The sequence below is a fragment of the Neophocaena asiaeorientalis genome, unplaced genomic scaffold (genome assembly GCF_003031525.2).
Source record: "Neophocaena asiaeorientalis asiaeorientalis breed wild unplaced genomic scaffold, Neophocaena_asiaeorientalis_V1.1 scaffold114, whole genome shotgun sequence".
Taxonomy (NCBI): domain Eukaryota; kingdom Metazoa; phylum Chordata; class Mammalia; order Artiodactyla; family Phocoenidae; genus Neophocaena; species Neophocaena asiaeorientalis.
Window position 1 is genome coordinate 6668351 of NW_020173116.1, and position 24342 is coordinate 6692692.

At 44.1% G+C, this 24342-nt stretch overlaps 1 protein-coding gene across 1 annotated transcript in view; it reads right to left on the minus strand.

The window, feature by feature from the left end:
* Positions 1-22465, minus strand: part of ACOXL (acyl-CoA oxidase like) — a 307274-nt gene extending 284809 nt beyond the window's left edge. The window contains 2 exon segments of the mRNA XM_024743961.1: positions 8210-8306; positions 22234-22465. Of these exon segments, the coding sequence (XP_024599729.1) occupies positions 8210-8228 (19 nt within the window). The 5' untranslated portion in view covers positions 8229-8306; positions 22234-22465.
* Positions 22466-24342: the final 1877 nt, after the last annotated feature.

Genomic DNA, 24342 nt, shown 5'->3' on the forward strand with positions numbered 1-24342 from the left:
TCCCGGGCCGGGGAACGAACCCGTGTCCCCTGCATCGGCAGGCGGACTCTCAACCACTGCGCCACCAGGGAAGCCCTGGACTCTTTTATAAAGTCCAAAAAATCCAAACTTCTCACTGTGGCCCCAACGTCTGACTCTTTCAAGGATTTTGCCCATTTTTTAACTGGGTTTGTGTGTCTTTTTACCATTGAGCTCTAGGAATTCTTTATATGTTCTGAGTACAAATACTTTGTATCTGGACATAACTTTTTTCAGATATATGCATTGCAGATATTCTTTCCTAGTTTGTAGATTGCCTTTTTTTGGGGGGTGCTGCACTGGGTCTTCGTTGCTGCGCGTAGGCTTTCTCTAGTTGCGGCAAACAGGGGCTACTCTTCGTTGCGGTGCATGGGCTTCTCATTCCGGTGGCTTCTCTTGTTGTGGAGCAGGGGCTCAAGGTGTGCGGGCTTCAGTAGTTGTGGCACGTGGGTTCAGTAGTTGTGGCATACGGGCTCAGTAGTTGTGGCTCATGGGCTCTAGAGTGCAGGTTCAGTAGTTGTCGCGCGTGGGCTTAGTTATCCTGCAGCATGTGGGATCTTCCCGGACCAGGGCTCGAACCCGTGTCCCCTGCATTGGCAGGTGGATTCTTAACCACTGAACCACCAGGGAAGTCCTGTAGATTGTCTTTTTATTCTTTTCATGATGTCTTTTGATGAACAATGGTTTTTAATTTTGATAAAGATTACCTTATCAGTTCTTTTTCTTTTACACTTTCAATATTTTGAGGTCCTCTCTAAGAAACCTCTGCCTTCTCCTTTGTTCTTGTACAAATGTTGTAATTGTGGAATTTGTATTCAGGTGTATAATACACCTCAAATTTTTTTTGTGTGTAGTGTGAGGTCAGGATCAAGGTTAAATTTTTTTCTATAGTTTTATCAGTAGTTCCAACGCCATTTATGGAAAAGACTTTCATTTTCCCATTGAATTGCCTTGGCAACACTGACCAAAAATCAAGTGAACATATGGGTGTGGATTTATTTCAGGACTCTTCATTCTGTCCCATTAATCTATGTGTCTACCCTAATGCCAATACCACATACTCTTTTGAGTAGCTTTTTAATGTCTTGAAATCAAATAGGGAGAGTCCTCCAAATTCACCCTTTTTTAGAATTGCTTTAATGATTCTAGGCCTTTTGCATTTCCATGTATGGTTTTTGAATCAACTTATAAATTTTGATCAAGGAACTATAACACTTTTAAAACAAGCATTACATTGTGCTTGCCTTCTTCTTCTTCCCCACCCACCCTTGAGAAAACCCTCCAATGACTCCATTTACCTTGGCAAAAAATCCAAACTTCTCACTGTGGCCCCCACGTCTGACTCTTCTTACTCGCTGCTGTTCCTTATCCTCTGCTGATTCTCTCCTGGGACCACAGGGTGGGATCCCTGAGCAGAGTGCTGGGAGGATTCTGTAACAAAGGCTGTCTGTGGCCATTGTACTTCTGCCCTCCCCAGGGGCCTTGACTACTCCAGAAAAGCCCAAGAGAGGAAGGATGAAAGGTGACATTCCCACGGCTCTGTCCAAAGACATTTTTCATCTGTCACAACATTACTGCAGTATTTTGACAGTTTTGGATTTTCCAAATTCTTGCCTTAAACTTAATGCCTCTTGTCTGGCAGCATGCTTCATCCCAAATTCCTAGCTGCCTTGAAAATGTTTCTGATTATTAGTGTAATCACATAATTTATCAATACTGACAATACGTAATGATGAATGCATCGTATTGACATCACCAGCCTGATGCATGAGCTTACTTTGCTGTTGACGAAAAATGCATTATTTTACATTGATTTTAATTGAAAAGAGTGATGGGTTATGTACCTTGCAACTTTACTGAATTTGTTTATCAGTTCTAACAGTTTTTTTTGGTGGAATCTTTAGGGTTTTCTACATATAAGATCATGTCGTCTGTGAACACAGATAGGTTTACTTCTTCTTTCCCAATTTACTATACTTGATTTTTATCCCCAGCATAGACAACCATCTGACATAAATGTACTTTATTAGTTTGTAGCCTGCCTCGTCTCTAAAATGTAAGCTCCATAAAGCAGGTATTATTTTACCTGCTTTGTTCACTGCCTCTTGAACTACCTCATAGTAGGTGTTCAATAAAAAATTGTAAAATGAATGAATCACCTAGCCTGGCACATAGTAGGGACCTAGCAAATGATAACAAGTAATCATTATTGTTATTTTTAACATAATATTTCAATGCAAGAAGAATAATTATGCCTTAAACTGAGAAGTTTCCATTATGCAGAATGGTTTCCAGTGCAGTAAATAAATAGCACCAGGCTTCCAGCTGCACCGGAGTCCCCAGGCAGGTCCCAGCTCACTCCCTGGCACGCCCGTTCAAGTAATCCCTGTGGCTGTCATGGATGACAACTCAGTTCAGGTGCCAATCTACACAGAGGAACTTCTATAAACAGGCCCTCCCTCTATCCTGTCATCTCAGCTCAGATCCTCCACGGCATCCCACGGGGCCAGGGCTGACCCGACCAGAGCGCTGGCCAAGTGGCCATGGTCCAAGTCGTGGAACCAGAGCTGGGACAGGGCCTCCTGCCAAAGGCAGCAGCACATAAGGCAGAGCCAGGGGCAGCCTGTCCAGCCCACTAGGAAAAGCCTGGGTCCCAATACAAACAGAAGCCAGAGGACCAACGGCAGAGCCAAGGCCAGGGTGTTGGAGCCAAGAGCTCAAAATAGGTCAGGAACCAGTCCTGGGATGGGACTTCAGTCTCTTGGTGAAACCCCTGCTCAGCTCCTTTTCTGCAACATGCCAATGGCTTCAGTGTAACTGCTTCCTGGGAAAGGCTGCTCCTTTTCTCAGGGGTTCATGAGGAAAGCAACAACATTCCCCATGCCCTGTTGCCTTCTAAGGGGAGCTGACTTTCAAATCTTTTTCCATTCCAGATCTGATCACTGCCCCCCACCCCAGTATTTCTCTAAATACAAAAACCCAAACCATCCCAAACTGACACTATCTTAAATTCTGATGGAAATTTAATAATTGCAGTATAATAAATATAATATACACTTGATCTTAGCCAAAAGGCCGAGAAGCGATAATAATAAATATAATATAAATATAAAGCCGCCAATCCCCCTCCAAGCTGATCTGAGATGGGTGGTTTGAGAAAACAGTGGATGATTTAGACCAGCAGTTCTCAAGCTTTAGACCCCTTTATACTCTTAAAAATTATCTCGGGTACTTCCCTGGTGGCACAGTAGTTAAGAATCCACCTGCCAATGCAGGGGACATGGGTTCGATCCCTGGTCCAGGAAGATCCCACATGCCATGGAGCAACTAAGCCCAAGCGCCACAACTACTGAGCCTACGCTCTAGAGCCCGTGAGCCACAACTACAGAAGTCTGCGTGCCTAGAGCCCGTGCTCCACAACAGGAGAAGCCACCGCAGTGAGAAGCCCACACACCGCAATGAGGAGTTGCCCCTGCTTGCCACAACTGGAGAAAGCCAGCGCACAGCAACAAAGACCCAATGCGGCCAAAAATTAATTAATTTATTTATTTATTTAAAAAAATTTTTTTAATTATCTCGGATTCCGGACTTACTTGGTGGCACAGTGGTTAAGAATCTGCCTGCAAATGCAGGAGACACGGGTTCGAGCCCTGGTCCGGGAAGATTCCACGTGCTGCAGAGCAACTAAGCCCATGCGCCACAACTACTGAGCCTGTGCTCTAGAGTCCATGAGGCACAACTACTGAAGCCCACAGACCTAGAGCCCGTGCTCCGCAACAAGAGAAGCCACCACAATGAGAAGCCCATGCACCGCAAAGAAGAGTAGCCCCAGCTCGCCGCAACTAGAGAAAGCCCACACGCAGCAATGAAAACCCAACGCAGCCAAAAACTGAATTAATTAATTTTTTTTAAATGGCAAAAAAAAATTATCTTGGATTCCAAAGAGCTTTAGTTTATGCAGGTTGTATCTATCAAGTTACTGTACTAGTAATTAAAGCTGAGAATTTTTTAAATGTTTATTCATTTAAAAATAACAATAATAAACCTATTACATGTTAATGTAAATGACATAATTCTTATGAAAAATAGCCACAATTTTCAAGCCAAAAACTAAATCAATGAGAGGAATCGCATTGTTTTGCCTTTTTACAAATTGTTTTAGCATCTGGCTTAATAAAAGACAGCTGGCCTCTCATGTCTGCTTCTGCACTCAGTCTGTAGCCATATGTTGTTTTGGTCGAAGTTGATGATGAAAACCTAGTGTCGTGCATGCAGGTAGTTGGACATCTACTTTTCAGATAGTAACAGAAAGGATCTTGGGTACACCCACGGGTCCTCAGATCCTACTTCGAGAACCACTGGCTTCGGTAATGATACTACTGTGCCCATGGCCCACGTGGATCATGGGGGTGAGGACGAGAGGAGCTCAGGATGAGAGAGAAGATCGCTGGGGACAGGGTTGGGGGGTAAGCAGTCACGGATGGAGTGGGGAACGTCATTATCCATTATCCATTGTCCCCAGTCCTCACTACAGTTGGCCAGGAATAGCCTGAGTCCCACTGGCTCCCTCCTGAGAAAAGGAAATGTTGGGACGGAGCATCCCTGAGTCAGCCCTGCACCATGATTGGGAGGGACGAAATGTTGAACGGGAACAATTCAGAAGAATTAGAAACAATTCAGGAGAAACAGTACAGGGTACCAGGAAAGAAGGACAGTGCGCCAGTACTCAAGCCAGGATGCACACTGCATCACCTGCAAGGTTTAAATGCTGATCCGATGAGCCTGACCAAAAGCCTGGATGGCAAGAGTTTGGAAAGCTGCACAGGCGGTTCTGATGTGCACCCTGGGGTGAGACCCACCAGATCTGAGTGGGCTCAGGAAGCAATCCACCTGGCTTTGAATCCATGCTCCACTAGTTATATATACAGCTTACTAGTGGTATGACCTCTGACCAATTACTCAGCTTCAGTTTGCTCATCTGTAAAATAGGAATACCACTAGGGATGTCGGGAATATTAAATGAGATCATCCATTTAAAGTCCTTAGAGCTGTGACTGACACAGAATATGTATTTAGTAAGTGTGAGCTGTCGCTGGTTATGGTGATTTTTTGTGCAGGCTGTCAGCCTCTGTTGGCTTCCAGGGTGTCTCTGAGGAGGGTGCCACACAGACAGGACCAGGCACCCAAGGGAGGGGCTGGGGTCCAGTCCGAGCACTGCCACAAAGCAGATGTCCCAACTGGGTCCTCCATCTCCTCATCTGGAAATTCCAGAAGTCAGAGACCTCCCCCGACGCAGGACCCAGTCCTGAATCCTCAGAGAGAGAGAGAGTTGGCCGAGGGGCACAAATGTGATGTCACTGGAAACAGGTGCAGGAGGAGTTGAAAAGGTGCAATGAGATTTTTCACAGTGTGTGTGTGTGTGTGTGTGTGTGTGTGCGTGCGCGCGCGCACGCATCCGCGTGCACTCTGTAGTCAGGCTGAGATACTGTTTTCCTTTTTAAATTACTGAAACACCTCAAATCTACTGCAGTTGACAGAAGGGAGAAGACAGAGTGGAAACATTTTAATGGCTTTTTCTCAGCCTGTGGGCTGTCCACCGAGCCCTGGGATGAATGAGGCTCGCTCCTCGTTTGTCCTCAAGGACATCATCGTCACATGTTACACGCTGCACTCTGCCTGGGAGCTTATCCAATCATCCCCAAAAGTTAAGAGCAACACACAAGGGCCAGGGAAAGATGGAAGGACCTGGAATGCTCTCTGAACTGGCAGTCCATGACTCAATATTTTCATGAAGAGGTGGGATGAATCATGCAACACTTCTAGAATTACTGGATGTGGACAGCTCCTCCAGCTGTTCACAGGGGGGAATTTGAGAGCCTTCACATGCAGATGTTCTGCTGAGTCTTATGACACCCGCCCCATGAGATAAGCCTGCAGCCCCAGTGACCGATGACTGACTGGTTTAATTTCCTTCAGGTTCATTGGCTTTTGCAAATTCACACAGAGAGAAGCGCCAGACAGGCTGAAATAACTAACAGAAATGAGCTGGAGGGATCGTCCAGGGCCAATCCTGTGCCTCCCAGAGGAATCACACCTCATCATGCAGGACAGAGCTGTCCAGGCTGCTGACGACCACGGAGGGAGCCATGAAAACAGGGAGATAATTGGATCCAGGGCTTAACACACTTCATCAGTAGCGAGAGTTTGCAGGCTAATCCTTCAGACGTGGGGGACTCAGGCTGCAACTGATAAACCTCATTAAAGGATCAACCCTCACATCCGGGTCTTGATTTTTGACACTAACTTAAGCCTTAGACATGTTGGGCTGATTAAGGGGGCAGGAGACTGGCCCCCATGTCGGAATCTCACCTTCCTGCCAGCCCCACACCAGACACATTTGGAGGCCAGATTCTGATGGAGAAAGTGGCTGAAAGCAAAGAGGGATTGGGGTTTTTATGTTCTGTTGTTTGTTTGGTTGTTCATTTGTTTGTTTGTTTGTTTGGTTGGTTGGTTGGTTGGTTGGTTGGTTGGATGAGAGAGAAGATGGCTGGGGACAGGGTTTGGGGGTAAGCAGTCAAGGATGGAGTGGGGAACGTCATTATCCATTATCCATTGTCCCCACTCCTCACTACAGTTGGCCAGGAATAGCCTGAGTCCCACTGGCTCCCTCCTGTTTGGTTGGTTGGCTGTTTGGCTATTTGGCTGTTTGGTTGGTTGGCTGTTTGGTTGGTTGGTTGGTTGGTTGGCTGTTTGGCTGTTTGGTTGGTTGGTTGGTTGGCTGGCTGGTCAGCTGTTTGGTTGGTTGGTTGGCAGTTTGGCTGTTTGGCTGTTTGGTTGGTTGATTGTTTGGCTGTTTGGTTAGTTGATTGGTTGGTTGGTTGGTTGGCTGTTTGGCTGTTTGGTTGGTTGGTTGGTTGGTTGGCTGGCTGGTTGGTTGGTTGGTTGGGTGGTTGGCTGGTTGGCTGGTTGGTTGGTTGGTTGGTTGGTTGGTTGGTTGGCTGTTTGGCTGTTTGGCTGTTTGGTTGGTTGGTTGGTTGGCTGGTTAGTTGTTTGGATGGCTGCATTCACCTCTAAATGTAAGTTTCATTGAGAGGCAATTTACTAGCTTGAACATCCACTTTGCCAGCATGTTCTACTTGGTATGAAATGATCTTCCAGACTTTGCCAGCATGCTTCACCCTGTTCTGGGGGTATTTCCTTGCACATGCTCTCCGAGGTGACGCTGTGCCCTTGTCACCTTGGAGGGGTTGCTGGACCTCACCAGGAGGTAATTTCTTCCTCAGGAGAAGATGCTGAGTTCTGTCCCTGCCTCCTCAGGACAGACAGCCAACCGAAGCGGGTGGGTGGGTGGTGATCTGGTCTCAAACACGGACTCAGGCCCCCACCAGCTCTGATCCACACTCCACAGAGAAACAAGCCCCTGTGGTCTCCTGAATGGGAAAGACCTCCACCCCCTCACTCCTCAGCCTCTCCCTCCGCAGACCACGCTGGGCAGGAAGGGGGCCAGGCTCACAGCAGAATACATTCAGCTCCTCAGCATCTGCTGAAGCTCATCCCCAGTTCAGGGCCCTCCCCCAGGGATCTCACCAGGGGGTATTTTTTTCCTGTGTAAAGTGTTAGGTTTAAGGAAGCTATGAAGCTGCATGAATTGACTTAAATTTGCCTAAAATATAGAGCTTCTAATGCTAGCATCACAAAGGAATCCTCTCATCCCATATTCTTTCTTTCCTTCTTTCTTTTAATGAGGCTAAATTGACTAAAGTAATTTAACTGCATTGAGAGTGGCAATTTTTAGGCAAACAAGACTCATGCATTTTGGACAAGTCTAAAATGCTTTAAAAGTCCATAAAATTAGTTCACTACGTTTCTCAGATATTTGAGTTTTACACCCCAAATTATATTTGTTTTGTGAACAAATATTTCATTACCTCTGCTCATTCCCCTACTACCTGGCCTGTGGGCTCGGGAAAAGTGAATCAATTAGGTTAACACAGGGAGGGGACAGAAAAGGAGGGTGAAGGAGCCACTCCCCCATACCGACCACATTGTCTGTTTCCCCCAGGGCAAAATTAATGTGCTTCCTTCCACAAGTCACAAAAGCAAATAAAACAAAACAAAATATTTTTCTTTCTCTGTCTCTCTCTCTCTCCTTCACTCACACACACGACACCAGAATAACAATGAAACTTACCTGATCCTGAATTGTACATTTTATCAGAGGCAGACCCATGGTGAACATCACTCTCTGGAATGTCAAAGCTCTCATTTCATCCAGACTCAAATCATACCTGTGACAAATGGATACAAAATGGATGTTAAGACGTTGGACTGATGGTGACCATGAGTGGAGCCTTTGGACCCAGGGATCTGACAGAACAGTCATCTTTGTTGGGTCTCTCTATAGCTCTTGTTCCAATGCTATGCGTCAAAGGAGGCCACCATGTGTGTGACACAGACTGTGGGGGGCGGTCAAAATGGAAGGAAAGAAAGAAGAGTTCCCTGACAATGACCTTAAAACAAGACTCTAACATGTCCTCCTCTACCCAAGTGTCTGGGATGGGAAGATGGGGCAGATGGGAGAGACCTGTGTGGTGGCCCCAGGAGTGTCACCTAGAGTTTCCTTCAAGAGAACCCACAGTGGGAGCAGCATTTCCCAGCAACCTGCAGCTGCCATTCCTTGGAATTAATCTTGGCGCTGGCCCCAGTCTGCTCTGCCCTCAGGCTGCTCCCGGCTGGTGATGAGCATGGCAAGGTTCTAGACTCCGGCCATTCCTGCCCACCAGGAGACTTTTTCCCAGGGACCCCAGCAGCCCACTCAGACTGTCTCGTGCCGGTGCCAGGCCCTTTCTTCTCCCTCATTTCATGGTGTCAGCCCTGCTTGCACACATCCCAAAGGTTCCCCCACCTCCTGGAGCTCCCTCCCTGTGACCCTTCTAGATGTTCCCCCAGTAAGTCGCTTGTACATCTAGTCCCATCTCCGTGTCTGTTTCTCAACGAACCTCGACTGACATAGGAGGGGAGGATCCATGCTGCCGCCTAAAGTGTTTAAACACAAAGCACAGCCAGAGTTGGGGGGAACCGCACTCAGGTTTGGATGCTGACCGTCACTAACTGCGGGACCAACATCAAGTGGGCTGCCATGGCTCCATCCTCCCATCTGTAAGGTGGGAATGAGAGTCACGCATAACTCAGAGGAGTATCATTTCAAATGCTTGGACTAGGGCGTGCATATAGATGGTAAGTGTTCGATAGTAGTAACTGCCATTCACGCTCTGAGTTACCCCATCTCCTCCTTCTCAAGGGCAGGCACTGCGTCAGACCCATTTTTACAGCCCCAGCACCCCTACAAGGCCTGGCCCACGTGAGGCCCCATTCAATGGTGGTTGAACTTAAACGTATTTGGGTCCTCAAGTTTCACGACCAGGTTGTGGAGGCAGTGTCCCCATGGATGCCCCCACAGACATGCTTACTACACATACTGTCCTCATGTTTATTTCCACCCAGAATACAAACTGCATGCATTCAGAGTCCACATCTTAAACTCCTGTGTAGCCCCTGAGGACCAGCAGAGCATCTCACATTTAAACATTTTCCCTAAATACCTGCTGGTCAATTGCCCCAGACCAAACAAGAACCATCTTGACTTTCTCTCTTCCATCCAGTCTGCAGGTAACTGAAAAATCCAAGAGGACCCACTGTGCATTCGGGAAAGTAAAAGATAAACCCCCCCCCAAAAAAAAAAAAAAAGCCAAATGGTCACAGAAACTCCCTAACAAAAAAATCTTGAGACAGGACAGGCCCATTCTTACTTTTTTGTTTTTCTGAGTCAGAACCACTGGTGGGGATTTCAGTAGAAACATTACTGCATGCAGTCAGTATTTTCCCTAAGGAGAACAGAAAATTAAAATGCCAATTTCAATAAAATGGGAGACTGGAAAAATCTCCACATTTGAACATACAAGTAAGGCCTGCCCAAAGCATCTGAGTCAAGCAGGCTTTGGCAGGAGGAAATGAAAAGAACCACAGAAAGGGATCTCACAGCACAAGGGCCAAATGGTGACCGATCTCAGGAAACGCTAGTAAAAATTCACTTCCTAAATGGAAGATGTGTACACCGAGACGTAAAACCTATAGCTCTTATCTGGAAAGCGGGATAGGAACGGCAGTGAGCTAGCAGATAGCAGGAGGCCCGCTGGTCTCTGAGCTATAGGTTTAGGGTCAGGGTGACATGAAGAATCACATGCACAGGTCACATTTGAGAGAAGTGGTCTATCTAAGTGGCAGCGGGGAAGGAAAAAGTTTCCATGTGATGAAAAGGACCCACCCTGGATCACTATCCAAGCTTTTCCCAGCTCCCCAACTCTGAAACCCCTTAGAAAATCCAGGCTAGAAGTCATTCAGCTTCACTCACATCATTCAGTTATAAGTAATAAACAGAAATTAGCATAGAATTGAAACAATGACCCTACAAAGAGCAGCAAATCTATTAAAAAACTAAAAACGCTCATCAGGGGGAAAAAAGTCATCCTGTAGCAAATAAAAATTGTGACCAAATATTATCTACATATTATATAAAACCAGTGGTGTGGGACTTCCCTGGTGGCACATTGGATAAGAATCTGCCTGCCAATGCAGGGAACACAGGTTCGAGCCCTGGTCTGGGAAGATCCCACATGCCGCAGAGCAACTAAGCCCGTGTGCCACAATTACTGAGACTACACTCTAGAGCCTGTGAGCCACAACTACTGAGCCTGCGCGCCACAACTACTGAAGCCCACACGCCTAGAGCCCATGCTCCGCAACAAGAGAAGCCACCACAGTGAGAAGCCCATGCACTGCAACTAAGAGTAGCCCCCACTCACCGCAACTAGAGAAAGCCTGCACGCAGCAACAAAGACCCAACACAGCCAAAAATAAATAAATTAAATCTTTAAAATAAATAAAATTAAATTAAATAAATAAATAAAACCAGTGGTGTGTTAGAGCCAGTTTAAATTAGCTCATGAGATACAATTGTTAAATGTTAAAGAATTTTTGTGAACTAGTTTTTAAACACACCCATTATCAAAAATTAATATATAGAAAGATGCACTGAAATAAATTCTATTTTAAAAATAAAAGTAATACTCAAGCTCATCCCTTCCTAATTATGTTATTACATTTTACTATTATCTATGTTCTTTGGGTTGTTTATGTGTATTGGTGGAAATACTATATAATGGAGGACTTCCAGTCCTGCCAAGGTGCAGTAGCCCCATTCCTCCCAGATCCTCCCTCTTACAACTAAAAATCCCTAGACACTGCACAATAAACAAGCATAGGATGACTCTGAAAAGTACAAAAAAGAAGGCAGACCACCTGGGGGAACTCAGAATTTGAGGAATGCCATGCCAGCAAATTCTCTGGGTTTCTTTATTGCCTCCCATGTACATATGCTGGACAAGATGCTACAGAATCTTCCAACCCAGAATCTCCAGCAGACACAGACAAAAAGTACTCCAAGAGAAGCCTGTTCTCCTTAGCCGAAGGACGCAAAAGGGTCTGAAGTTGCTGGGCAAACAATAGGCTGCCTTTGGGAGTGTGGGCAGGGAAGCAGACCATCAGAACTGGCAGTGTGGATGTGCAGCAGGATTCCCAGCATCAGTTGGGACAGGAGGCTTTCAGACTGCATGGGCTGCCAGGGAGCTTGCAGAGACGTGGGCTCAGCTAAAATCTAGCCTCAGAGTGGGGAGCTCTGAAGTATAAGTGGCACCACAGAGTTGTCCCACTCTGTCAGTCAGTAGCTGTGGGCATTCCCAGGGAGAAAGCATAACCTCAGGCATTTCCTGGGAAGGTCGCTCCCATTGGGCAAGGACAATTCCAAGGAGCTTTGCTGTGAGTTGATACCGGTCAACGTTGATAGCAGCTAGGAGATGAGTGTAGAGGCCTGGTAAAGGGATCAGGGTGGGGTATCAACAGCAACTGCTACAGCAGCTGACTACAGAAATCAGGAGAAGAAAATAACAAATTAAACGAAAGGAAAGGAGAAAAAATAAATTATTAAAAGAAAAGCAAAAAGTAATCAGTTAGAAAACAGAAAAGAATAACTAGTAAATCCGAAAGCTGGCTCTTTGAAAACAACCACCATAGAGGTTTTTGTTAAACACTGTACTGGGGGAGTCAGTCAATGCAATTAGACAAGAGAACAAAATTTAGAGAAATCGAAATTGGAAAGAAATGGGTAAAACTCTCACTATTTACCGATGATGCATGTGTTAGGTTGATTGTACTGATGGCCCCTCTGCTTGACCTCTCCTTGATCCCAGTCCTTTGACACTGAAGTTCTCATAAAGAGGCAGAGTCTGCTTCCCCAACCCTTGAGTCTGAGCTTGGCCATGTGACGTGCTTTGGCCATTAAGATATTGGTATCTTTGAGAGACGCAAAGGGCCGAAAAAGTATTTGTGCATTTCCTTGCTCTCTTACTCCTCTGAAATCCCCCCTGAGAATATGCTTGAGATAATCTAAGAACATGCCTAGACTAGCCTATGGGGTGGGGTGGGGTGTATAAAGTAAGAGATAAGTACGAAGAGCTCAGCTGTATCAGCCAAAGCCATCACAGACCAGCCTACCTCCAGGCAACCCCTAAACATGTGGAAGAAGCCAGTCAAGATCAGAAGAGCTGCCTATTCAACCTACAGCTGACTACGGATTCATGAATGAGCCCAGACAAGACTAGAAGAACCCCCCCAGCCACCCACAAACTCATGGTCCATAATATTGATCAATTATTGTTTTGAACTAAGTTTTGCATTATAGGTAACTGATACAATAGTCCTATATACCTGGAAGCCCGCAAGACAACTAAAATTACTACAAACAATAAGAGTTGGCAGGATACACAATTAATAGAAGTTAATGGCTTTCATATAGATACATAAACAATCAGTTAGAAAGTACATGAAAGAAAAGATCCCAGTTGCAAAAGTAATAAAACAAAAGAAAAATATACTTAAGAATAAACTTTTTATATGTACATAACTTACCTGAAGAAAACTTTAAAACACTCCTAAAGTACACAAGCAAAAACCTGAACAAATAGAAACATGGACCATTTGTTTTAATAGGAAGAAAGGCCACAAAGAAATCAATTCTCCCTAAGTTAATTTATGCAGTCAATATGATCTAAATAAAAACACCAATAAGGGATTTTGAAGTTCACATATGAAAGGAAACAAGCAAAAACAACCAGAAAAACTCTAAAAATGAGGAGCTATGATCTGTGTGATAAGGCCTCAGTAATTCAACCGGTGCAAAAATAGGCAGATAGACCAATGGAATAAAATAGAATGCCGAGAAACGGAATTAAATACATATGGAAAGTTAATATATTTCAGAGAAAGCTGGGATATCAAATCCAAAACATTGAGATGTTCTAATTGGGTAGCCAACTGGAAGAAAAAATTAAGTTGAATCCCTATCTCACACCATATACTAGAATAAGTTCCAAATTGATCAGGATTTACATGGAGGAAAGCAAAACCACAAGGTATTAAGATAAAACATAAAGAACTCTTTCATGATCTCAATACAAAAGATATTTTCTAATATGATATAATATTTAAAAGCCATAAAGAAAAATTTGATAAATGTGACTATATAATAACAAAAACTTCTGCATGACAAAAACACCTTAAGAATAGTCAAAAGACAAATGACAAACAGGGACAAAATACTTGTTACTGATGTCATTGCAAAGGGATGAAGCTCCCTAATTACAGAGCTCCTATAATTCATTAAAAACATACCAGCAAGCACAACAAAGGAAACCATCAACAAAACGAAAAGACAATGTAGTGAATGGAAGAAAATATTTGCAAATATATGACCAACAAGGGGTTAATACCCAAAATATATAAACAACTCATACAACTCAATATCAAAAAAAACAAACGACCCAGTTTAAAAGTGGGCAGAAGAAGACCTTAATAGACATTTTTCCAAAGAAGAAATACAGATGGCCAACAGGCACATGAAAAGATGCTCAACATTGCTGGTTATTAGAGAAATGCAAATCTAAACAAGGAGCTATCACCTCACACATGTCAGAATGGCTATTATCAAAAAGACCACAAATAACAAATGTTGGCAAGGATGTGGAGAAAAGGGAACCCTTGTACACTGTTGGTGGGAATGTAAATTGGCGCAGCCACTATGGAAAACATTATGGAGGTTCCTCAAAAAAACTAAAAATAGAACTACTATATGATCCAGGAATTTCACTCCTGGGTATATATCCGTAAAAAACACTAATTGAAAAGATACATGCATCCTAATGTTCATAGCAGCTCTATTTACAACAGCCAAGACATGGAAGCAACCCAAGTGTCCATCAACAGATGAATGGATAAAGAAGATGTGGTATGTATATATATATTATATATATGTATGTATATATACACAATGAAATATTAGCCATAAAAAAGGATGAAATTCTGCCATTTGCAGCAACATGGTGAGAATATTATGCTTAGGGAAATAAATCAGACAGAGAAAGACAAATACTGTAAGCTACCACTTATTTGCAGAATCTAAAAAATAAAACAAACTAAGGTATCTAGCAAAACAGAAGGAGACTCACAAACATAGAAAACAAACTAGTTGTTACCAGTGGAGAGAGGGTCGGGGAGGAGCAAGATAAGGGCATGGGATTATGAGATACAAACTACTGTGCATAAAAGAGATATGCAACGAGGACATATTGTACAGCACAGGAAATTACAGCCATTACTCTGTAATAATTTTTAATGAAGTACGATCTATATAAATACTGAATCACTATGCTAGACACCTGAAACTAACATAAAATTGTAAATCAACTATACCTCAGTTGAAAAAAAAAAAAAGACCAAATGGGGGCAAATGATTTGAACACATGGGCCACAGAATAAGAAATACAAGTGATACAAATATATTTTTAAATCTCTGCTCTCATACGAAGTAAGAGAAGCACAAATTAAAACTACACTGAAATACTGATTTTCACCTATTACATGAACAAAATCCAGACAGTCTGATAACACACTACGTTGGCAACGTTTTGAGGAGCTGATGCTCTCACACACTAGCCTGAGGGACGGAGGGTACAAATTGGTACAGTCTGCACGTGCAACAATTAAACAATATCTATCAAAATTACAAAGGAACCTACCTTTTGACCCAGCAATTCCACTTCTAGAAACTTATCCTTTGGACATCCTCACACATGTGAGGAGATATAAGCTACAGAATAATATGAGGTATGGATCCTCTTTTTTAATATAAACTGTAGTATTCATCAATTACAAATTTTGTAATCAAAAAAGAAAAATGTGGATCAAGAGAAACATCAAACTAAAAAGACCAGACAGCAAAGCCTATGGAAATGCCATTTGGTGTGTTTTACAGACAAGATTCTAAAACGTAAGTAACTATTGATAGCTCTCTCTTTACACTTCCATTCCACTAATGTTTTGATTAAATGGTTGTTATTCATCTGTTTTAAAATCCCAAATTCAGAGCGAATTCCCTGGCGGTCCAGTGGTTAAGACTCTGAGCTTCCACTGCAGAAGGCACCGGTTCATCCCTGGTCGGGGAACTAAGATCCCGCATGCTGCGTGGCGCGGCCCAAATTCACATTAATTTCACATTACTTTCACATTAAACTAAGCTTCTTACTCATACAGATACTAAGCATCTCACTGGAGTCAAATTTTAGTAACGGTTTATGTCAGTCTACAAAGAAAAATAGGACACAGGAAAAGATCAGGTGAGGACTATTAATGCACAGATAATATATACACTGGCCAGAGGAACTGAGAAATTATTATAACCAGTAAAATAAACATACCTCAAGAAAATTGGGTTACTACTAAACAGCTCTCAACTATTAATACCCAACCTCCTTACATTAAAGAAATTTCTCAATAGGGACAAGTTAGACATTTTAATTATAGGTCTGTCACATTCCCCACCCCAACTCCCAAAATGCACTATTAGGGGTAAGCATAATGTTCCATGGGCATAAGCTACTCACTATAGTGTTGTAACAGCGCAACACTGCAAACATCTAAAACACCATCAGTAGAAAAGTGATTAAGATATGGTACCGACATACAATGGGATATTACACAAAAAGAAAATTTTCTTTCTATGGCAATATGGAGAAATTGCCAAGATATGTTTTAAATGAAAAAAATCAAGGTGCAAACAAGTGAATATGTTCCTTTTACTGCTGCTCTATATGTTTTTTAAAAATGGGGTGGAGAAGACTGCATGTTTGCTTGGTAGATGTTGTTGTTTTAAAACCAGAAACTAATAACAGTTTTTAACTTTTGTGTGAGTGGGGTGGAGGTGGGGGGAATTGGGCAGAGAGGGGACAGCACTGTACCTTTATATGCTTTCTGACTTTTTTTTTTTTTTTTTTTTTTTTTTTTGCGGTACGCGGGCCTCTCACTGCTGTGGCCTCTCCCGTTGCGGAGCACAGGCTCCGGACGCGCAGGCTCAGCGGCCATGGCTCACGGGCCCAGCCGCTCCGCGGCATGTGGGATCTTCGCGGACCGGGGCACGAACCCGTATCCCCTGCATCGGCAGGCGGACTCTCAACCACTGCGCCACCAGGGAAGCCCCTGCTTTCTGACTTTTGAACCGTGTTAAACTAATACCTATTCCAAAAACAAGATGTTTTAAAACATGTTAAATTGTACACTTAAACATAACCACTAGATGGCGCTTGATCTTCATTCCAACTGCCACCCCCAAGGAATTCATTCCTATTTAACAAAGAAATTAAAGCTGGATGAAGAAGTTTTAGAAACTGTCTCCCTGAAAGCTTGAACATCTGCTTATCATAATATGAATATTTAAATCCCTAACACTTTTCAAGCAAAAAGGTAACCATCTCTGTGATGGAAAAGTCAGGGTTTCAGGAACATCTCAAGCTCTCCCAACTCCTATGCAACATGCATATTTGTTTGTGCATTTTCTGTCTTTAAATATCAACCTCCACGTTTAGCAATCTTAATGGGACACCTTAAATACTATGTGTATAACGATACGGTATAAATCATAAATAACGATGGTTTGGGGTATTTTATAATAACAGATACAATTTCTCTTTTCTGGTTTCTTGGGTCTGTAAGATATAAAGATTTGGCAAATATTATTATCTCTGTGCCTCAAATGGCAGAGAGAGGCCCTATAGAATTAAGAGACTCGGCAGGTCCTGGGTGGATGGCGTTAGTGTAGAGATTAAGAGACACATCTGCCAGGGTGTGTCTGTATGGGGTACAGAGAGGGCCCTGCTCTACCCTCAGCAGCTCCACCATCATCTGACTTATCAGTGGTCTGTGTAGGATTTAGCTTGAGAAAAAATGGTTCTTTTACTAAGAACAAGGTTGAAAAACTCTGAACTAGGATACGCTACCAGCAAGAACTAAAGCAAAATATACGAATCTCACCTTCCCTCAGAGAGTTGAAGGGTGTGGGCATCCAGCGTGAGTAAGACGAAGCCTTACTGGGAAGTTTCACATGCGGAATTAGGACCAAACCACAAGATACTAAGTTTCAAAATCGGATCATAAATACCTACTAGAGAGGCGAAAATCAAAAATACTGACAATACCAAGTGTTAAGAAGGTGCAGAGCAACTGGATCCCTCATTCACTGCTGGTGGGAAATATTTTAAAAATGGTACAGGCACTCTGGAAGAGTTTGACAATGTCTTATGAAGCTAAATACACACTTATGTTTATAACTCAGCAATTCCACTCCTGGGTATTTACCCAAGAGAAATGAAACCCTTTGTTTACACAAACACTTATACATGAATGTTTATAGCAACTTTATTTGCAATCACCAAAAACTAGAAACAACCCAAATGTTCCTTGAGTGGGGCATAGATTGAACTGTGGTACATCCATACAATAGGGTACCACTCAGCAATAAAAAGGAATGAACCACTGATACACGTGACAACTGGGATGGATCTCCAAGGCATTGTGTTGAGTGGAAAAAAGCCAATCTCAAAAAGTTACAAACGATAGGATTCCAATTTTATAACATTCTCAACACGACTAAATTACAGTAATGAGGTGCAGATCAGTGGCTGCCAGGAGTTAGGGTTAGGGGGAGAATCTGACTCTAAAGGGGAAACACAGGAGGTTTCTCTGTGGTGATGGAATAGTTCTGTATTCTGATTGTCGTGGTGGTTGGTTACACAAAACTATACGTGTGAACTACACACACACACACACACACACACACACACACACACACACATAGATGTCCTCCAAAAGATTTGAACAGACACTTCACAAAAGAATGACCAATATAAAAATGACCGATAAGCATGAGAGATTGCTCAACGTCATTAAGTCACCATGGAAAATCAAATTAAAATCACAATGAGATACCATTACACACCCACCTGAATGGCTAAAAAAAAGTTTTTAATGAGAAACCTAAATATTAACAAGGATGTGGAGCAACTAAAACTCTCATGTTTTGTTGTGATAATGTAAAAGAATACAGTCACCTTGGGGAAAGGTTCTGTCAATTTCTCATAACACTAAACATATACCTACTCTATGACCTAACAATGACACTCTTAGTATTTACCTAAGAAAAGCAAACTGTTCATAAAAATTCTTGACGAAGAATGTTCATACCAGCTTTATTAATGATAGCTCCAAACTGGAAACAGCCAAGGCATCCATCACTAACAGAGCAGATAAATAAACCATGGTCTAGTCGTAAAATGGAATACTACTTAGCAATTAAAAGGAATGTACTATTGATACACATAAATGGTATGTATTAATTTAGAAAACATTATACTGGGCTCTCTGGGATCACTTGCTCTGGAGGAAGCCAGCTGCCATGATGTGAGGACACTCAAGCAGCTTCGTGGAGAGGTCCACATGGGAGAAACACTGAGGCTTCCTGCCAACAGCCATGTGAGTACAGCTCCTTGGGGGTGGATCTGCCAGACCCAGTCAAGCCTTTATATGACTTAAGCCCCAACCAACATCTTATGTACAACCTCATGAAAGACCTAGAGCCGCCCAGCTAAGATGCTGTGAAACTCATGACCCACAGAAACCGGTTGTTAAGTTTTGAGGTAATCTGCTACACATCAATAGATAAGGAGTACACATGGCACTGTCATACACACAAACAACTGATGGGCATGAGCTAGTATCCTATTTTAAAACACTTTAATAATATGTAACACACCAAGAACAAAGCAAGAATCATAAAAGCATAGCCTAATGAATTATCACGAAGGTTACACACACCTGTATAATCTCTACCCAAGTGCAGGGAACCACATTACATGACCAGACTCTCCCCTTGGTCTCCCTCTCAATCACTCCCTCCCTCCTGCCCATACTAGCTGCCGTCCTGACCTGTAACTCCATAAATTATTTTTGACTGCTTTTAAATATTAAAGAAATGGTATTAGACACTATGTATTCTTTTCAGTCCGGCTTCTCTCACTCAACATGGCTAATAAGATTCATCTTAGTGTCCACTGTAGCTGTGTTTCATGCATTTTCATGGCTGCGTGGGATTAAATTGAATTAATATACCACCAAAAATATGCTGTGTGAACATACTGTGTAATTCCATTTGTATTAAATTCTAAAACAGACAAAACTAAAACACAGTAGGAACAAAAGCAGAATAGTGGTTACCTCTGGGAGGGGAAGGGCAGGGCCTGGGAAGGGCATGAGGGACCTTTCTGGGGTGATAGTAATGTTCTCTATTTTGATAGGGGTTTGGGTTACATAGGTGAATGCCTCTGCCAAAATTCTGAGAGTGTACACTTAATAGTTTTGTATTTCATTGTACTTTACAGCAAAAGAAAAAAATCTGAGCCATGTTGACAGGATGTACGCCATGGAATGATATGATGTGATATGACGTGACAGGACAGGATAGGATAAGATAGGATATATGGTATGATATATGATATGATATGATATGATATGATATGGTGTGATGTGATGTGATAGGATAAATGGGATGGTATGACATGATATGATATGATATAACGTGATGTGATGTGATATGATGTGACGAGAAGGGCATCTCCCCTCATACACTTCCCCAGAACCCATAACCTCAGCCTAAACATGAGAAAAACATCAGACAGACCTGAATTGAGGGTCATTCAACAAAATACCTGACCGATACTTTTCAAAAGTGCCAAGGTCATGAAAAACAGGGAAAGACTAAGGAATTGTCACAGCCCAGAGGAGGCCAAGGAGCTGTGACAATGAAACATGTGGTGTCCTGGATGGGGTCCTGGAAGAGAAAGAAGCCATCTCGGGGAAAACTGAGGAAACCTAAGTAAAGTCTAGAGTTTAATTCATAGCAACGTACCGATGCCGCTGCCTTCGTTTTCACAAATGTACCGTGGTTCTGTAAGATGTTAACAACAGGGGAAACTTGGTGAGAAGGAGATGAGAAAACTCCGTTATCTCTGCAACTTTTCTATAAATTGAAAATTATTCCAAAATTAAAAATCCATTTTAAAAAGAGACAACAAAGCAGAAACTAACACACCATTGTAAAGCAATTATACTCCAATAAAGATGTTAAAAATAAATAAAATTTAAAAGAGACAACAAGCAAGGCAACAACAAAATCAAAAAGGCCATTGTGTATTAAAACACACACACACACACACACACACACACACACCACTGGACAGGAATAAAGACGCAGACGTAGAGAATAGACTTGAGGACACGGGGAGGGGGAAGGGTAAGCTGGGACGAAGTGAAAGAGTGGCATGGACATACATACACTACCAAATGTAAGGTAGATAGCTAATGGAAAGCAGCCGTATAGCACAGGGAGATCAGCTCAATGCTTTGTGACCACCCAGAGGGGTGGGATAGGGAAGGTGGGAGGGAGACGCAAGAGGGAGGGGATATGGGGATATATGTATATGTATAACTGATTCACTTTGTTATAAAGCAGAAACTAATACACCATTGTAAAGCAATTATACTCCAATAAATACCCTAAAAAATAAATTAATTAATTAAAAAAAAAAAAAAGCAGCTGTGTGTGGGACTTCCCTGGTGATCCAGTGGTTAAGACTTTGACTTCCAATGCTAGGGGTGCGGGTTCGATCCCTGGTCGGGGAGCTAAGATCCCACATGCCTTGTGGCAAAAAACTAAAACATAAGACAGAAGCAATACAGTAACAAATTCAATATAGACTTTAAAAAAAAAAAAAGCAGTGGCGCGTGTTTTTCTCCAACTCTAAGTCAAAATGAGTTTTGGTCTAGGGGAAAGAACATCTTCAGATACCAATGCGAATGCCCTCATGACAAGGAACATCCTTGGCACCTAAGCTTTTGACCACCATGTGACTCCTGGCAGCACAGATGTTCTGGAATAAAATACCAACAAAAACTTGAAAACCAACCCTGGTTTCCCAGTAGGGCTCTGCTTCAATAACCCGCACCTTGGTCCTGGTCTCTTTGGTAACTTCCTTCTGGAGACACGTCCAGCTCAGCCCAAGATAAACTCCCTCTTCTCTTTGAAATCAGCAAGAATCAAAAATGCTCCAACTCCATTAAAAAGTGAGGTGCACCCCGCTACAAGCATTCATGGCTCCCCAGAGGCAGTGAGCACAGGGCCCATCTGCCTTCTAGCAAACACTGCGATCACAACTTGACCTCCGATGCCCCAAACCTTGACACCACCCTGAGAACACCACGCACAACCTGGATGAGTAGACGGTGAATGAAAGAGAAACTGTTGAGTCATCTTGCGGTAACTGTCAAAGGCTGCAGGCCCTGAGCCAGCGGGCACCTGAGAAGATGCAAAGGGGGTCGTTTCTAAGCGCTGAGGTTTAATTCTAGCTGTGACGTTCCCTCAACTGGCGAGAGGTATCTTGGCTGATGGGCAAAGTCTACAAAGTTCTCAGGAAGAAAGGCTCTGAAGACGGAGAGAAAAGGAAAGAAGGGGAAGGAAAGATCCCTCCCCAGAGACAAAAACCTCACAGGAATCCCTGAAGGAGGTAGTTCCAGACCCCACCCCTGCATCCTGGGCCTCCACTGAGTGACCGAGTGACCATGGGAAGGGAGTTTCCCTCTCCATCCTTTTTCTCCCCTTCCTTCCTTGAGCTTTCACCAGCTAAACACTGGGAATTCAAAACAAGCCGGGCTTGCTCCTACCTTCAAAGGGCTTGGAGTCCAGCCTGGAAGACAGAGCAGGAGGAAGAGGGGTCCCGTACAAAGTGCACATGTCATCATTAGGCCTCAAGTGGCTGGATGGGTGCCACCTCCCAGGGGTGGCCTGGTTGTTTTCTGGAATGCAGAGCCTTTGGTCTAGCAATTACCTTTGCCTGACTCCGTCAGGAGGACCCGAGAGAAGGCAGAGCAGTGAGAACCTAGTCGCTCTGCAGGATCCGCTGAGGAGTGGGGTGTCTGTGGGCAGAGAGAGGAAGTCCCAGGAGGGAGGGAGGGAGGCAGTGGGGCGAGGAGGGCAGGAGGAAAGGGGTGGAAAGGTGAGCAGGAAGGAAGCAAAGGGGGAAATGGGGCCAAGTGAGCGGGCGATAGGAGCCGATACAATCTCCCGAGACAAAAACACGAACTGTCACCAAACGCAGGCATGTCTCTCACTAGGTAAAGGCACATGCGGCAGCTACTGCTGGGGCTCTTCCTCCCCCGCCCAGGATCCTGGGGATGCTGCACCAGCTCAGCCCGAGGGGGCAGCTCCTGATTGGTCCAGGTCCCCACGGGGATCTCAGCCTCCAGGACAGTGACTGGTTTAGAAATGAGACTTGAAGCTTCAAACAAGGGGGCTTACTTTTTAGGGTGCATGTGGGAGGTGCTGAGATGGGAGTGGCACCTGAGGGCTTAGCTAAGAAAGCAGTACTGGGTTTGCGGCTGACAGCTCAGGGTCTTGGAGGATGCCCAGCCCTGTAGTCTACAGGTACAACCAGGCCTTAACTGGCTCCTCAGACCATGCTCCGACCACAGGATGGTGGAGTCTGCTGGCTTATTGGGGCTCCTTGTTTCCAATTGTAGTGACACCTTTGGTAACCCAAAGGATGTCTTTGGTGGAACATTATGGTACACAAATTCTGCAGGAGAAGATCTAGAGGGCAAATCCATCATCTTCAACAACAAATCCTTTCACTGGGTGTGTAGGAGGCACCCTCGGTGAGCCTACCATGCACAGGAGCCAGGGTTCCCTCCTAGACCTTGACAGCCACCTGTCCATTTATAGGTAAATGGGAAGATGGCCATGGAGATTCCCTCAGGGGCCCATGATGACCTGGACTTCAAGGCCTGGGGTCCCTGAAGGGCAAAGAGGAGGTCAACACTCTCCCACGGCTGCCAGGAGGGCATGGGGAGAGACCCTGGGGGTCTGAGGGGTCTCCCGTAATGTCTGAGTTCCCACAATAAGTCCATAAATAGTGTCAAAAGAAACAGAGGTTTGCACATGGTCCATAGAGCCGTCCCTGTGAGGAGAAGGGCAAGTAATCAGGGGCCCTGCAGTCACTTTTTGTCACGGTCATAACCACGTAAGAACCAATCTCAGCTCCTGGAATCAACCCACCTGCAAAGCCTTATTCACGGAGGGAGAACAGGGTATAAATGTTGTAGCCTGGATGTGATTGTAAGGTAGATGATGGACAGAAGGGAACTTAGAAAGAAAAGAGATGCTATCGAAGCTCGGCGCAGCGAAGTAAATAAAAACATATCCACACTAACAGGAGGTCACAGGAGAACCTCAGCTCCCTGGCAGGGAGAGAAGGGGGCAGAGGACTGCGGGACGGCACCCCAAAAACAGCGCCGGTTCTGAGATCTCATGACACAGTCAGAATGGCTTCCGTTAGAAAGTAGGCCTGGGCTTCCCTGGTGGCGCAGTGGTTGGGAGTCCGCCTGCTGATGCAGGGGACACGGGTTCGTGCCCCGGTCTGGGAAGATCCCACATGCCGCGGAGCGGCTGGGCCCGTGAGCCATGGCCGCTGAGCCTGCGCGTCCGGAGCCTGTGCTCCGCAACGGGAGAGACGCCGCGGCGATGAAAGGCCCGTGTACCGCAAGGGAAAAGGAAAAAAAAAAAAAAAGATTAAAAAAAAAAAAAAGAAAGTAGGCCTGACTTCCCCCGAAACCGCAGTCCCTCTGAGGCCGAGATGAATGAGCACCCATGACCCCTGGTCTCTCCGCACAGACACTGGTCCCTTGCATGCATAACATTGCCTTTTGGAATCAATCAGCAAGTCTCTGCCCCAAAAGCCAAGCTATTGCCCAGCTTCAGATCAAAGTCACGGCCAG